The 17,964-nt window shown below is 35.6% G+C and overlaps 1 protein-coding gene across 3 annotated transcripts in view; it reads right to left on the bottom strand.

Annotated features, from left to right (window-relative positions):
* Nucleotides 1-3,358: 3,358 nt before the first annotated feature.
* The window catches only part of grk4 (G protein-coupled receptor kinase 4), a 38,058-nt gene continuing 23,452 nt past the window's right edge, over nt 3,359-17,964 (bottom strand). The window contains exons 9-16 of one of the 3 annotated variants that reach the window (XM_079846958.1): nt 15,042-15,093; nt 10,789-10,826; nt 9,269-9,358; nt 8,976-9,184; nt 6,965-7,102; nt 6,710-6,847; nt 5,844-6,024; nt 3,359-4,418 (exon numbers count right to left, since the gene is read on the bottom strand). In XM_079846958.1, the coding sequence (XP_079703084.1) occupies nt 5,845-6,024; nt 6,710-6,847; nt 6,965-7,102; nt 8,976-9,184; nt 9,269-9,358; nt 10,789-10,826; nt 15,042-15,093 (845 nt within the window). In that variant the 3' untranslated portion in view covers nt 3,359-4,418; nt 5,844. Of the gene's footprint in view, nt 4,419-5,843; nt 6,025-6,709; nt 6,848-6,964; nt 7,103-8,975; nt 9,185-9,268; nt 9,359-10,788; nt 10,827-15,041; nt 15,233-17,964 lie in introns of all 3 variants that reach the window. The other 2 variants (XM_079846956.1, XM_079846957.1) reach the window with 2 other exon arrangements.

The raw sequence follows: 17,964 nt of genomic DNA, 5'->3' as shown, positions 1-17,964 counted from the left end.
AATACCTGCTCATCTCATATTTTTTTCAGGTAATCCAAAAATAATATTTCATTTAGGCAGGAACTTACATAATATTCAGAGATTACATGTGTTGTCCTTAAGATAAGGCCACATTTTGAGTATGGATGAAAAGGTTAATCAGAAACGGCCCTTTGCAGAAATTCAAAGAAAGACTAACGTTATTCTGGAAAAATATTTTTTAAGCAAGACCAGCTGATGTAAATGTCGAGAAAGCACCTGTCCTCGAAAAACAATCCACAGCCATCAGCAGTGTTGGGGGGTAATGCATTACAAATAACTTCAGTTATGTATTCAGATTACTTTTTAAGGTAGCAAGTAACACATTACTTTTAAATTTACAACAAAACAAGTTACATTTTTAATTATGTAACGCAATTTACTTTGCTTTCCCATTTGTTGATCTCTACTGTACAGGCGTTCAATTGCATATCCTTCAGCCTGAGGCATATTCATTTCAAACAAGCAAGCCCAGTCCAGTGGAGAAAAAGTAATGCAATTAGTTACTTTATTAGGGAGTAACGCAATATTGTAACGCATTACTTTTAAAAGTAACTTTCCCCAACACTGACCATCACACATACAAAGGACAAGACCGATAAGTTTTTTACAAATGGCAGAGTATCATTTAATAATTCCAGATGTCAGGTATGGTACAGCACAGGAGGTCTGTTGTCATTGTTTTGATCTGACATTTTCACACCAGGCAGTTAGCATGAAATTTAAGCTTGCAGCTAGTAGATGCTTTGTCAACTAAAGCATTTATGCTAAAAGGTATCAGTGAATAAATTGATGATTTTTGAAAAATGATTTCAAATATTAGTCCAGTCAATTGCACTGGACTATTCTCCACCGAAAAGAGAGAAACAAAACAGTGAGAATTTTTTTAAAATAATGAGAAGAAACAGGTTGAAATCATGTCATGTTCATCATTTTTACCAGTGGTGTTAATCTGAACAGTCTCTACAGTTATGTTTGTGTGTACATTAGATTCAGTCTATACATTTTGAACCTCCTGTCTAAAAATTAAACTCTTTAGACACACATTATAGTCTCTAAACTTAACAGGGTGCCAAACACATCAAATACACAGAAATTGGCCTGTTTTGGTGTTTGGTTCAGCCATAAAATATTTCGTTTATTTCTTACTGAATTATTTTTCAATATTATTATATATATAGAATATTGTAATCAAAGATATTATCACATGGGGGAAAAGGCAGTGTAATCTTCACAAGTTAAATCAAACTTGCAGTTTAATAATGTTTTTACAAGAGAATGAAAAGTACATTTTAATGGCCATATGTCAACTCATAATTTTATTGTCAACTAAAGTGAGTGCTCTTCCTCTTGTGAATACAGTAGAACATGCACACATATGGGAATAACAGAAGTTTAAGAGTTTAAGTTCACAGCTTTGCAAAAGGGACCATAAAGATCCTCATAAAGAGAGAAACAAATATGGGCAATGGTGCAGGGTAAAACAATGGTTCCTGTTTGAGCTTTACTGTCAGTGCTGAATTATGTTGTAGCCCTGCCCAAGACTTTACGCTATTGAGACGTGGTTGAGATTCTCCAACAATCAGAGCAGTGCCAGAGACGGAATCAACGTACGGATGGTTTATTTTGTCTATGTTAAGATGGGGAAGGAGAAAGTATTTTCAAGATAAAAAAAATGACACAAAATACAATGTCGTATATAAAGACATTTTGGGGGAAATAGTAAGAATAAAGGCTTTTTCTCTACATATTTAAGTATAATGTATTCGTGACTAATTCCCATCTCTGAATTGTGATATATGCCATATGCATACAAAAAGTTCAACTAAATAATAAACAATGAGCAACAAAGACATGTGCACGTGTATGATAAACAAATTGCACAGTTCTGATAGTGCACACTCATTAGTTACATTAAATGATTATCAGTAACCGATCAATCAATACTCCTTTTGGAATATTAATTGAACCTATGACACCTAAGGCAAAATCAACAGCTCATTTAAGAGCCGTCATTTGAGCAAATTTAAAGATGAAGCTTATTTAGGTATTTTACACTGGCCTGGTTAAAACCACTGTAAAGATACCTGATGGCACTAAAGGTAACAATGAGAACGGAGGCAGAAAGCTGAACTGAATGGAGATTCGCAAACAGTCAAACAAAATTGATTAATCTGTCAATATTTGGCTAATTTTGAGATTATCAGTACCAGCCACTTGCTATCATTCCCTTGTTTCAGGTCCAAATTCTAACAACATAATAATAAACATTTCCTATTTTCAATCGTATGTGGATTTTGATTAAATATAGTGTAATATGCCGTCATTAAGTCATTTATGTATATATCCACATTACATCAGCCACCCTGCTTTCCATATATCGGCACAAGTTATCTGCCACTGAAAAACCCATTTCAGTTGAAAATTGGTTAGCATGCCCAACTGTATCCCTGTCGTCTGAAAGCTATGTGGAGGTCACAGTATTTAACATACACAGAGCAGTTTAGAAACAAGAAAAAAAATGTGGGTTTATGTCTTGTTTATGCACATGGCCAAAACAGGGATTAATCACCTGATGCACAGAGATACAAAATGATTACTTGTTTAATGCCGTTCATAACATCTGCATGAATTCAATGAATGGCATGGGGGAATTATCATGACTAGTGATTGACTGATGTTTATAATGATCAGGCTAATTAATCGTCCAATATTTGGTCATTTTGAGGCTCTTGGCACTAGCTATTTGGCACACTGTTTATCATGAACATAAATGTTAATTCCTTGTGTCAATAAATATCCATTTGTCAAAGATCTGTGCCCATTTCGTGTTTAAAAAAAATAAATATACAATGGATTCAAAAGTCCGAGGAGACAAAAGAAACATTGCTTAGCAAAAAAAAAACAAAAAAAACATTTAAAACAAAGAAAAGTTATTACATAAAACTGATATGAAATATCTTGTTAAAGCACAAGAGACTCATCATTCTAAAATCATCAGGTTTTACTCAAAACATTTTGATTTTCAGGTTATTTTTTTCAATTCAACTTTTACTCAAATGTTAAATGGGCTATAATGTAAAAACTTTCATGTATTAATTGCTTTTTTTTATTGACAATGTAGGAACAGCTTAAAAACGAGACCTTCCCCGACTTTGTAAGTTGTCTAAGAAAGCCTGTAGACTTTTTGTGTGAAGGACTCGGGCGTTTTTGCCGGGAAAATCGAAAGGATGGGAAGTTTCCGCGCGCTCCCGACAGCCTCTCTTCAGAATGAGACATGAAGTGAATGCTATTTAAAAATCTGTTGACGTGATGCTGGTGAATTGCAGAGCTTGTGCAAACATATCCACATCGCCATGAACAGATGCTTTCTCAACTGCTGTTTTTTCACCGCTGTCATTTTTGTTGTGTTTATTAGTTTTTTATTGAGAGGAAAGCGCGCAGCACATCGGCTATTTACATATTCATCTAAACGTTGCTCTCAGCAGCATGGACGGCGTCAGGATGTTCGTTAAAAGAATATCACTGCAAAGGCATTTCCAACTTCTTTTTATTTCTAAGCAAAGAACTAAGAACTAAAATCGGGGACTTCAATCTCGTTCAGTCTGGTGTAGCCTACGTCACGTGTGCGCGAGTGCGAGCAATAAGTTGCTGGCTGCAGTTCACTTAACGGCCACCGGTGTCGCTAATAACAAAGGTTTCTGAATTCTACATATAGCCCCTTTTAAGATGATAATTTGAAATTAAAAAGTTGAATTGAATTAGAAATATGTAAGCATTTTACTTGGTGTTCTCGGACTTTTGGACCCCATACGTAGGCTATACCATCTACATCTGCATTCGACCATCAGCCACCTTGCTTTCTAGATTGGCAATCAAAAAAAAACCCATTCCATTGACCACTAGAAATGATACGATGAATAGATAATTTGTACTGCTCTTTTAACTTGGTTTATCTTACCCCACTGTGCAAAACAAGTGCACCAAATCTGTTCAGCCATCTAACATACAAACAAAGGCTGTGCTAACAGGATGTTAGCATTAAAAAATAAAAGTGAGTGTTTAAATTGTGCTTAAAAAGAAATACACATTTCATATTCAGTACAGATGAAAAATAATAACAATAAAAACATTATATATGCATTCAAGTGGTATTTCTATGGCTTTTTGTACAATACAACCTTTAGTGAAAATATACATCTACACATAATTCAAGTACAAATGTACAAAATTCTTTAAACTCATACCCTTTTCTTTAATTATGATACAGTTTAATACAGTTCATAAATACAGTTGAACATTCATACGTTTATCATTCTGATTGGCAGCTGATGGGAAGTGGGAGTGGTTTTAAGTCAAGATGGCTCCTCCCCCTCATTGCTAGCACTCCTAAAACAAACCTGTAAATGATGAAGAACACAGTGACAATATATCAAATGCAGTGAAGCTTATACACACTAACATGGCAAACATTAGTGTTTCTGATGGTCACAGTCAAAAAAGATTAATTGTCTATTTCCAACAGTATACGGATGCATGAAGCACCGCTCACACTGAAGTCACTTTCACATCAAGCAGCTTTTCTCTTGGTAAACGCAGCAAATGCTCATTACCAACTTGAACTAATTGCAAAATCTGCGTGGGGAAATCTTTCACCCATAAGCAACTGTGGATTTCTATCGAAATGACTGAATTTCACCTGCAAAAATCTGCTGCACAACGGTAAATCTGACCACAAACCCACAACATATGATGTATGAAATGTGTTAATCTGCAAAGTGACTGACAGAATCAGGCTAAACATGATGATGAACCAAAAATTCATGTTTGGGGGACCAAATATAGTTTTTATTGAAATAATTTACCAAAACAACCTACATGTACTGATAAATTACTTTTTGCATGTGATTACTTGCATACTTCTTGGCCACTTTTGAAGATTTTTTGTATAAATTTAGCAACATATTACCCAAATTAATCTTATATCAACCTTATTATGTAATTTCTCTCCATTATGAATTTTAATTTCAGACCAATTTTGAATCACTTTAGAAATGTCTTGCCATCTAATGAAAAACTGCAGTTGTAATCACTAGATTGCTTCATTAGTTTGTAATTTGCATTGAATGTGTAATCATGTCATAACATCTCTTACTTTGTATTTTAACTTTTTGTTAAGACCACAAATGAATTATATTGGTTTTCTGATATATTTTATTATTGGATAGCAAATTATTTGTAACCAATGATATTTCTTTCAACTCAGAGCAAACACTACACAGTTAAAAGTTTGAACTGGATTCAGCTGTTATTTAACCAACAAAACTTTGCTATAAGTGGTAAACCACATAAATTCAAATGTCTAGTCATTTACTTTGAGGTTTGCATTACTCTGGTTAGAGTTAGTCAGAGTAAACACACACAGATAGTCTGGAATTTCATATCGCAGGGCTTAAAGTCAACACGAAATCAATATATATACATGTATTATATGTATATATTATACATATATAATATTACATGTTGTACTGTGTGTATGTGTGTGTGTGTGTGTGTATATATATATATATATATATATATATATATATATATATATATATATATATATATATACACACACACACACATATACACACACAGTACAACATGTAAACCAAAATAAATACATTCAGCCCTGTAGTATGAACATAGAGACAGAAATGAAGAAGTTTGGCCCTGCAGAGATGGTTTTACTATTCAAGATCATAAATGTCAAACAAAAATGTTTTAGCAAAAAAACTAAAGATGAAGGTGAGAAAGTCTGTTTGGAAAGAGCCAGAAAATACCTCAAGCCCCACCCCCTCTGACCACAGCGGGCGGCACGCTAGAACTTGCCTCTCGTCGGAATAACCGGTAGAAGAATCCTCGCTTGGGCGGTGGATTTGGCCTGTTTACATCCAGATCAGAACACAGTGCTCCATCCATCTCGAACACATTAATCTCCTTAAAGCATTCCATCTCAATCATCTGAAACATGGACACACACACGCGTACTACTGTACACACTTAAAACGTTCCACGCCAGTCCTCTATTTCACATCCTGGCTGCGTTTCCATCTAGGATTTTCAATGATTCAATGGTCTATCGTGAATTTCTAGGAGGAAATTTTATTGCTCAGAAGTTACTTTTTTATTGACTTAATATTAACTTTATATCAGATGTTTCGCCTAAATATCTAAAAAAAATTACACAATTAACTACATACTGCAAGAGTGCATAAAATTGTTTTAAAAGTTATAAATTATATTTTAAATGACGGCAAAGACATTTAGAATCTTATAAGATTTGTATTTTATATAAATGCTGTTCTTTTGAACTTTCTATTCATCAAAGAATCAAAGATTAAAAAAAATGTATCATGGATTCCACAAAAATATGAAGTAGCACAACTGTTTTCAACATTGATAACAATAAGAAATGTTTCTTGAGCACCAAATCAGCATTTTAGAAAATGATTTCTGAAGGATCATGTGACACTGAAGACTGGAGTAATGATGCTGAAAATTCAGTTTTGCCATCACAGGAATAAATTACATTAAATATATTAAAATAGATCATTTAATTTCACCAAGTTACGTGTTTTTTGTTTGTATTTTTGATCAAATAAATGCAGCTTTGGTGAGCATTCAAAAATTGACCAGAGTGCTGTACCTCATTTTGCCATGGGATGGAGACACTTCCTGTTACAAACTTGTGGTAGAAGTCATCATCTGTAGGGTCCAGATTTACACCTTTGACAGTAGAAAACTGCTCTATGTCCAGAACATCCTTGCAGTACACCGCACGTGGCTAAAAAAAAATTAGCAGATATGACAAACATTCACCTGGAAATCATATATGTTTAGACTAATAGGTACTCATGAGTCAAGCAGATAAAAACATGAAAACAGCCAATCAATAACTCACATCAGGACAGAACGGAGGGTCTAGCATGTTGGCTTCCAATCGCTTGAAATTGATGTTGCGGAAAATGGGATGCAGTTTGACTTCGGCCGCTCCATTACCTCGACACCCCAACCGCTCCTTTGGATCTTTACATAACAACTGTGGAGCCCAGGAAAAGAGAGGGAAAGTGCTGTCAGAAACAGGAACTGATTCAGGGAGGGAAAGAAGTAAGGCTGACACAGAAGAAGAGAAATCCCAGTGGAAGTAAAACTGACCTTGAGGTCACAGTCTTCCATGACACCGTGAGAGAGGACTAAACAACACTCACTCCTCCACTACTACGCATGAACTCTTTTCCATGTAGAAAATCTTACATATTATAGCCAACATTCAAAATTATTTCTGACCAATAAACATGTCCATGATAAAGAAAAGGACACAAGTTTTTATACACCTATAGGCTACTTAGTAGCCTACTCAAAGATCACGATTCTCCTACGATTCTGAACAGACAACTAAAACAAAATAGCATGTAATGTACTAGAGGTTCTGGCAAAATTATAATTGCTGTAGTCTATTTTAAATGTTTAATGAATCTGAATGAATTATTTAAAATAATTGGTTTGAATGAATGATTTAATGACTCACTCATAAATACTTCACTTGTTTCATTAGTTACTGGATGAATCAGCGTTTTTTAACAAATCTCTTGAATAAATGATTCAATGACAAATATATTTTTAACGGTTACTTGTCGCCACCTACTGAAATAATGATGTTATCGATACAATTGTTATTTGAAGCGCCATCTTACTTTAAAAATGTGATTTGCTCTATTTTGACCGCTACCGTAGACATCAGTGTTTACATCCGAAGTGAACTATAAACTTTCATCCCTGTTCTTTTGAGATAATATGAGTATTTGTAGCACAGAAATAGCGATACTATGTGGCTGAAAAGACTGTTTGTGAAGCGGTTTCATACATGACATCTGCTCTCTCTGGATCAGCGGCAGCGCCGACGCAAATCTGAATGTTCTGATATGATTTTGTCAAAGGTTTAATAGACACAGGATAACCGTTGTCATTTAGGAGTGAGATCGCGTGGGAGTTTGAATCGAGATCACGATCTTTTAATTGTGCAGCTCTAGTACTCATGTTGCTTTCGAAAAAAAATGTATAGCGTTTTTGATAAAAGTTTCAATTTAATGACTCTAAAATGTAATGTGGTGCAGTGTTGTTTTCATTAACTAAACTCGTTTAGTTAACTATTACTCGTTAATTATTATTTTTTTTTAAATAGAATAAAAATATAAATATTAGATGAAAAAAAATCAAACTTGGCAACTAACTGAAATAAAATAAGTTGAAGAACTAAAATGATTAAACCTGAAATAAAAATAAATGAAAGCTAAATAGATATATTAAAAATTAAAAATGACAAAAGAACCTAAACTAAAATAAAAACTGAAATATAAAAATAAAAACCAATTCATAATAAATACTATAATAGTATATAAATAATACTAAAATTACACTGATGTGGTGTAGTCAAGCAAAATAACATTTCCCTTGCACCATGAATACATGTGAACGTACACGTCTTAATCATTATTTTCAAAAAAGTAAAAAAAATACTAATAATATATTTTAACATAACTACTTATTACTGATAAATAAATAATAATAAAAATAAATTAATAAAGTAAAATTAAATAATAAGTAATATGAAAATAATACAAAAAAATATAAATACGAAAAATATATAAATAAATTTTAACACAGAAATAAATTAAAAACATTTTAATCAGAAGAGATGCATTTGTGCATTGCATTTTTATGTATATTTCTATAAACTAATACATTCGTACAAAATATGATCATGTCATTGACCCCAATACCAATTTATGTTGACAATGGTTTAGTTGACTGTGGCTTTGTTCATTTGTTCCCATCTCATGACTATGATCATTCTAATATGACTGTAACGCAGCAACAGCACCAAAAAAACCTAAAGAGCATTAAGTGTTCACCTGTCGGCAAATGTCTTTAGCTTCTTCAGCGAACTTTTCAGTGTATTCTTCCTGGTCCTCACATACACGACGGTCCACCTCCTCTCTCTTCACTCGCTCTTTGCGGCGACGGAAAGGAGACTGACCCTGAATCATTTCGTATATTAGGCATCCCAAACCCCACCAGTCGGGACAGAAGGTGTAGCTCTCATTCTGAATGACCTCTGGTGCTAAAAACACATACGGAGAAGAATGAGGTCAAACACTCTATGACAAGTACCACTGAAGAGATCCGGAATGCGTTTGGCTCTTACCCATGTATCCCACCGTGCCAACACGCCCTCGTATCGTCTCACCCTCTGGAATTTGGACGGCCAGTCCCAGATCAGAAATACGGATGTGCCCTGAAGAACAGCATCTCGTTAAAGATGACCTATTATACTTTTTTACATTTTCAACTTTCTTTAGTGTGTAATGTTGCTCAAAGGTCTGCAAAGCACAAAGTCCACTCCAAATGGAGTTTGTGAAAGGGCTTTTTGTGCAGTTTTTTCATTCCTATCATGCCCAAACATGACATGCTTCAAAATGGCTACAGGTAAAAACAATGTTCTCCTTAGGGGTAAATACTCTAATTGAAGAAGCTTAACAAGAAAAACTAGATTTTTAAATTTTCTGAAGAAAATGCGAGTAGTGTTTGTTTGTGCAAAATGCGTCACCACAATGCAAGAGTGTTCTGGGAGAATGACAAGAAATTGCTATGTGGTTGCTAGGGCGTTCTGGGTGGCAAATGTTTAAAGAGACTACCCTAAAGGGAAGATATGCATAAATAATATAAACAGTATAAAAAACATAACAAAAACAGACCTTAAAGGGGTCCTATTATGGCCTTTTACCAAGTCTTGATTTAGTTTTTGAGGTGTACAAGAATATGATTTCATGCTTGATCGTTCAAAACAACACATTATTTTTCACATATTTTACATTATTACAGCACCTCTATCTCCAGTCTGGCTCGAACACTTGAGACATAATGTCCCTCCCCTCTATAACGGCGAATTCTTCTCTAGTGTAAATATTAATAATGGCGTCAATTTCAAACCAATTCGAGCCAGATTCAGACCCTGACAATGTTAACGAACAAGAGAACTGTGCAGAACGGATTTCATGTCCAGACTTTGCAAGCACAGATTTTACAGGAGGTTTCAGAGTGGTATGTTTTTTGTAATTTTCTTATACATTATAGATACGATGTTATCCACTATTGAATTGTGATATTTGTCGGAAAACTAAGGTAAAACAAACAGTAATCGATCACAAAACCATGGTTAATTTTCCTAAGGATCGGTGAACGTCTTACAAAAGCAAGAGATTACAGACTGTTCAAACTGTTCTCAATCAAATGTGCCACACACAGATAAACGTTTGGGTTTTAAAGTTCAGGAACAGTGTTTAAAATAAATTTTAACCACCCTAAGTTCGTCAGCCTCAGGAAGGTCAAACAAATAAATTTTGAAAATGTGGTGGAAAAAACAGTGTCTCTTTGACATAGCAACAGCACAGTCTTCTCTAATGCAGGCCTCATCCCTTTTTTGCGTTTTCCATGGGCGTATATTATTTAAATGTGACTTCATAAGATCTGGAAAAATAGTGTTGTGGCCATTCGTTGTACTTCTTGGAAAGTAGATTCTGTTAAATAAAATATCTTTGAGCTTTGTAACCTTGCATATCTTTTTAATGCTCAAACAGCAACATTACATACTAACTAAAGTTGAAAAAGTGGAAAAGTATAATAAGACCCCTTTAATATGCAGTGGTAAAAATAAAAATGGCTTACCACGGTCATCTAGGAGAATATTCTCAGGTTTCAAGTCTCTGCAAAAATAGAGAAAATAAATCATTTTAGAGAGCAGAATTCTAATAACTATACAAAACAAAGGTTTGGGGTCAGTAAGATTTTATTGAAACAAGTCTCTTATGCTCACCAAGACTGCATTTATTTAATAGAAGATATAGTAATATATATTATATTAGTATTACAATAAAAAAAGGTTTTCAATTGTAATATATTTTTTAAAATGTAATTTATTCCTGTGATGGCAAAGCTGAATTTTCAGCATCATTACTCCAGTCTTTAGCCAGGAAAACCAGGAAAACATATCACAGCCTCCGGTAACACCAGGGCAACAGTCCCTCTCCACCAGACATGCTATTTCTCTCTCCAGCTTCTGAGCTTCTCCGAGAAATTGGAGGAATTGGTATATGCTGGAACTAAACTATCCCACTCTTTTGCTGCAAGCCCCCAGATATCAACCAAAAAGGGGCGACCACCAAACCCTGCGGGCCCAGCTCGCCCTCCCCCTCCTCCTGTGATAGCTCTTCGGCCTCTGCCACAACACCAGGGCCCACACCCTCCTCCATCTGCTCTAGGTGAAGCAAAATCAACTGACACCAGCTCTCAGTGATATGTGTTGGGTCCCCACTATGATAACAGTAACTTTCTCAAATGTTTACAGAACAAGCGGGAACCCAGTGTTCCTGCATCTTTCTCTTTTTCTGTTATATTACATGATAGAAAGTCTAAGGTCTTCTCAAGCAGTACGGCAAACCTATCTAATCTGCTGCCTGTTACTGTACATATCAAACTAAGATTGCTGTGGAGGAAAAAATTAATTCTGTCAAGTTAGCACTTTTAAACATCCGATCACTTAAAAACAAAATCACTTCTAGTAAATGACTTCACAACAACATAGATTTTATGTTTCTAAATGAAACTTGGCTAGAAGACAGCTGCAGTACAACAGTCCTCAATGAAACAGCCCCTCCTAACTTTACTTTTATGAGTGTCTGCAGAGCGGGTAGGAGAGGTGGGGGTGTAGCTGCTCTATTTAAAGATGTCTATCAATGTAAGCAAGTATCATTTGGGAATTACCCGTCTTTCGAATATCTGGGCATTGTGTTAAAAGGTGCTCCACGCACTTTACTTATCATTATTTACAGGCCTCCAAAATACTCTCCAGCCTTTGCTGAGGACTTAACAGAACTGTTATGAACAATTTCCTCAGAGTTTAACTGTTTTGCCATTGCTGGAGGTTTTAACATTCACATAGATAATGCAGAAACCAATATGGCAAAAGAAATCATAACTTTTTTAAATACTTTTGATCTGACTCAACATGTACACGGACCCACACATAATCGTGGGCACACTCTAGATTTACTTCTAAGGGTCTAAACATTTCATCGATTGTTATTAAGGATGTAGCACTGTCTGATCATTTCTGTATTTTCTTTGATATATTGATCTCTCCTACTATTGAAGCTAGATCTGTGTCTGTCAAGAAGAGATGCTTAAATGAGAACACTAGTGTGCTATTTATGAAGGCCATATCTTTAACACCAGGCATATCTGCGGACTCTGTTGATTCTCTCCTTGAGTCCTTTAACTCAAAAGTACAGAGTGTAATTGATGATATTGCTCCTGTGAAAGTCAGGAAGAAGAGTGGCAGACAAAAAGCACCTTGGAGAAACTCAACAGCAGTGCAAAATATGAAAAGACAATGCAGAAAAGCAGAGCGCATGTGGCGGAAGACAAAACTTGTAGTCCATTATAACATCTATAAAGACAGCCTTCATGCTTTCAATGTGGAACTAGGCAAAGCTATACAGACTTTCTTCTCAAATATTATAAACAGAAACATAAATAACACATGCACTCTTTTTGCTACTGTAGAGAGTCTAACAAACCCCCCAAGCCAGATTCCCAGTGAAATGCTCTCAGACAGCAATTGCTTACTTCTTCTCTGAGAAAATTAATAATATCAGTAAGGCGATCAGCATATCCTCGTGTGGCACTGAGGTCAGAGAGATCAGACCACATCCTCAGAAAGTTACTATGTCTGATTTCAAAGAAATGAATGCTAAAATTTTAGAAGAAACAGTACAGCACCTTAAAACATCAACCTGTGCTCTTGACACACTCCCCACCTGCTTTTTCAAAAGTGTGTTAAACTGCTTAGAAGCAGATCTCCTAGAAGTGGTAAACTCCTCACTTCTCTCTGGAACTTTTCCAAAGTACCTTAAAACTGCAGTTGTCAAGCCCCTCCTGAAAAAGAGCAATCTGGATAGCAACATATTGAGCAATTACAGACCAATCTCAAATCTTCCTTTCATAGGCAAGATCATTGAAAAATTTGTCTTCAATCAGCTGAACAACTTCCTAATCTCAAATGGATTCTTTGAAAATTTTCAATCTGGTTTCCGACCACATCACAGCACAGAGAAAGCGCTCATAATGATAATAAACGATATTCGGTTAAATAGTGATAAAGGCAAAACATCAATTCTGGTATTACTCAACCTCAGTGCATGCATTTGACACGGTAGATCACAGCATACTTCTTGACAGGCTGGAAAACTGGGTGGGGCTTTCTGGGATAGTCCTAAAATGGTTCAGGTCATACTTAGGAGGGAGAGGTTATTATGTGAGTATAGGTGACCATAAGTCTGAGTGGACATCCTTGACATGCAGAGTCCCTCAAGGCTCAATTCTTGCGCCACTCTTGTTCAACCTGTACATGCACCCACTGAGCCAAATAATGAAAAAGAACCAAATTGCTTACCAAAGCTATGCAGATGACACACCAATATACTTAGCCCTATCGCCTAACGACTACAGCCCCACTGACTCCCTGTGCCAATGCATTGATGAAGTCAACAGTTGGATGTGGCAAAACTTTCTTCAGTTAAACAAAGACAAAACTGAAGTCATTGCGTTTGGAAACAAAGATGAAGTTCTCAAGGTGAACGCATACCTTGACGCTAGGGGTCAAACAACGAAAAATCAAGTCAGGAATCTATTCTGGAGTCAGATACTATCATCTCAAAAATATTGCAAGAATTAGATGCTTTGTTTCCAGACAAGACTTAGAAAAACTTGTTCATGCTTTCATCACCAGCAGCGTGGATTATTGTAATGGACTCCTCACTGGCCTTCCCAAAAAGACCATAAGTCAGTTGCAGCTCATACAGAACGCTGCCGCCAGGATTATGAGCAGAACCAGAAAATATGAACATGTCACACCAGTCCTCAGGTCATTGCACTGGCATCCAGTTGCATTTAGAATTGATTTTAAAGTATTATTACTGGTATATAAATCACTCAATGGCCCAGGACCTCAATACATTGCATTATATTATGCTCACTAAATATAAACCTAACAGATCACTTTAAGTTTAGACCTAACAGTTCAGTTTAGAATCAAAAGGAGGAATACAGTGCAATCAGTCGGACATACAGTGGATACAATAATAAAAAGAATTAAAAGATTAATAAGATTATACATAAATAAACTTCTCATCTGGCAAAACGCCGGTGTATCACATTTTGCACAGCTGCTTGTTTTACTGTGAGATTTTCCCATGTGGATTGTACTGTGTCTGTGGTGTTCTTTCGATGCACCCAAAAAATCTATTGGACGTCTCTAATAGACCTGATTTTTCCCTAAAATCGGACAAGAGGAGCTCTAGGACTGACTCACGGGGTAACCTCGGGTTCACTTGCCTCCGCACCCCAAAAACCCATTTGTTCGGAAGCTCTAGGAATGGAATCAATCCAGACCGCATCCCACAGAACCTTGAGTTTAGGTCAAACTCACTACTCCACCACAGACCCGATAATAATCCTGCTCTATTTCTAGCACTGACCAGGTAATTCCATACGAACTGTATCCTCAATCTGCCTGCTTTTAATAAAAGGCGTACAAAAAAAAGAAATTTGTTTAAATATTTTGCATAGAAAATGATTCCTGCGAAAATTGACGGAAAGTAAAGCCTTACATGAATTTTGTTTTAGATATCCACAATTTAAATATATTCAAATCTCATAGCCTAACATTGCTATGCCTGACCATTCAAAATTTGCTATATCTATCATGCAAAACACAAGGAAAAAAGTCCAAAAAAGTTATCACTAGACAGAATCTGTGGACTTTATCATGTATATGCTGGAAAAATTGTGGAAAATCTGCAGAATTTTGCAAAACGGATGTAAATATGTTAGAATGTGAGCGTTGAGAAAACTAAACACACCTGTAGACGATCCTCTCTCGATGCAGGTCCTCTAAGCCACAGCAGATCTCTGCTGCATAAAAGATGGCACGCTGTTCATCAAAACCAGAGTTTCCCATGTTATAGATATGAAACTTCAAGTCACCGCCATTCATTATAGTCAACACTAAACATAGAGCGTCCTTAGTCTCATATGCATATGCCAAACAAACCTAGGGGAAATAAAAGAGAGAAAAATAGGTGCATTGTTATCTATTCATAAAGAAAGGATACATGAAACTTTGAGGTGCATGTGAAACAGACAAATGTACTTCATGAGAATGTTTTTCAAGCACTTTCACATAAATCATCTGGGTGACTGGCACCTGTAATACTGCACATTTCAAAACTCCACAAGTTTATGCCAGTATAAACTATAAATTGACACTCAGGAAATATACTAATGTATATTTAGGTTTTAGGTTAAATAGGTTTTTATCTTTAGGATTTTTTATACTAGTATCGAGATTAATAGAGACATTTCAATGGTCAGAGAATCAAAGGAAAACTAGATTTTTATATTTTCTGAAGAAAAAGAGACGTATGCCCATATAAAGTTGCTATGCAGTTGCAAGGGTGTTTTGTGAAGTCATTAGGACATTAGTATGTGATTTTATTTGTGATTTCAGATTGTTTTTACAGAAGTCTTATGCTCACCAATGCTTCATTTTTTTTTTTTAAACAAAATGCATTAAAAACAGTAATATTGTGATATAATCAGCATATTAGAGTGATTTCTGTGACACTGAAGACTAGAGTAATGATTTCTGAAAATTCAGCTTTGCATCACAGGAATAAATTACATTTGAAAATATATTAGTATAGAAAGCAGTTACAGTATTTAAAAATTGTAATAATATTTCACAATATTACTGTTTTCACTGAACAAATAAATGCAGCCTTGGTGAACATACAATACTTTTTTCAGAAACCTTTAAAAATCGTAATTATATTTAAAAAAATTGAACGGTATTCTATGGAAAAAATGTACACCTGTTTTATCGTCTTCCAGGCAAAACTAATTGCATAGAAAAGTGACCGCACACCTCTACTCAACAAGCCATACAATTTGAGGTAGCATTCATTTTCTATAGCACGGTACAGGACTAGTAACTAAGTTTAAAATGTAGGATTAAGGGTTTCGAAAAATCCCAAGTTGCAGTAATAACGGTGATGTTTGATTTAGCAAGCCTGTCTAGTAGGGCTACATCTATTGCAGTGAATTATCATTTTACATCAGCACGTCCTCTGTGATCTGTTGAGTGACGTGTGAGGAAAACCACTGCAGAAGTTGAAAACCGCTGTTTTAAGGAGGGGTTCTCATATCTCAGGGGTTACACCCAACGTTGTGGGTGGTTAGGTTTCAAAAGTAGTCAGATGCGGGAATGGGCTGCGAATTAAGAGCAACAAGCTGTGAAAACGTGCTGCTCAACGAGACCACAAGGACAATCAAATGACCCTTTACATCATTACATGAAACATAACCCCAATGGGAGCATATCTGAATGGTTACAAACTACAATGTAAAGCAATCTGCTCATTTATCATGTAAATAGTGCTGATTTTAAATCTGAAATAAATAAATGACTCCTCAAAAACTCCAATAACATAAAAAATACATCTCTTTGTCTATTACACAATTTTTTTTTACAGATGGTAATACCATAGGATCCGTTGTACATTGGTATTACCAACTACTTTGGACTACCATGTAAATACTGTAATTGCACAATGGTACTGCCACACACTATATAAATATTAAAGCACCGGCAACCTGTGAGAAGTGCCGATGCACAAGAAAAAGTGAAAAGCCCACTTCGAGCACTGTAAATATATATATATGATACAAATATAAATTATGCATTAAATTGACCAGAAATGAAAATTAAGACATTTATTATGTTACAACATAATACAAAATTGTTTAGCATGTTAATTAATGTTGTTAACTAATGTTAACAAATTAATCCTTATTGTAAAGTTTTACCCATTTATATATAATTTTCATAATATTATAAAATAAAAATATTGACTGTTTTTACTGTATTTTTGATCAAATATATACCAAAAAAAATCTATACAATATATAAAATAACTACATGAATACTGATCTATATATTATTCATAAATAGTAATCAGTAGTCTTTCTGCTTAAAGTGTACCGATTAATAGCAGGGTGACGCAGTCAGAGAAACAGTGAATAGAATAAAAGCTGTTTCCCATCACACACAGCTCATGTTAGTCACGGCATTATGTCACTTTATACTTTTGGAGTTTACTTGTCGTCCCCAACTTTTAAACATGAGTCTGTTTATACATACTGAATTAACTCTGGGGCTGGAGAGAGAGAGAGAGAGAGAGAGAGAGAGAGAGAGAGAGAGAGAGAGAGAGAGAGAGAGAGATGGAGAGAGAGAGAGAGAGAGAGAGAGAGAGAGAGAGAGAGATGGAGAGAGAGAGAGAGAGAGAGAGAGAGAGAGAGAGAGAGAGAGAGTGAGAGTGTATGTGTGGGTTTAGGGTTTAGAGCACTTGACTCTGCTCTCTAAAGCTGCTGTTTGGTCAGCATTGCTAGGCAACAGAGATGTTCTCATTTGTGAAGTAGTTCATGAGGAGCAATCGTGCCTGCCTGTAGCATGAATGCGCACAAAGACTCACACACACACGCATGCACACTCTTGCACACACATCCACACACATATACAATCTTTCTTTTAAATTTAGATGTACTTTACATACCTAAAAGACACTTGCACTAGCTGCAATACTAAGCACAACTCACCTGTATGTGTATGTGGCCGTGTGTGTGTGTGTGTGTGTGTGTGTGTGTGTGTGTGCAAGCTTGTGTGTTAGTGTGTGGGTGGGTGGACAGAGGCTCAGGTGCTCTACAGCTGTAGTGGAATGAATCAGA

Source organism: Squalius cephalus, assembly GCF_949319135.1.
Source record: "Squalius cephalus genome assembly, chromosome: 2".
Taxonomy (NCBI): Eukaryota; Metazoa; Chordata; class Actinopteri; order Cypriniformes; family Leuciscidae; genus Squalius; species Squalius cephalus.
This window is presented reverse-complemented; position numbering and strand designations above follow the sequence as displayed.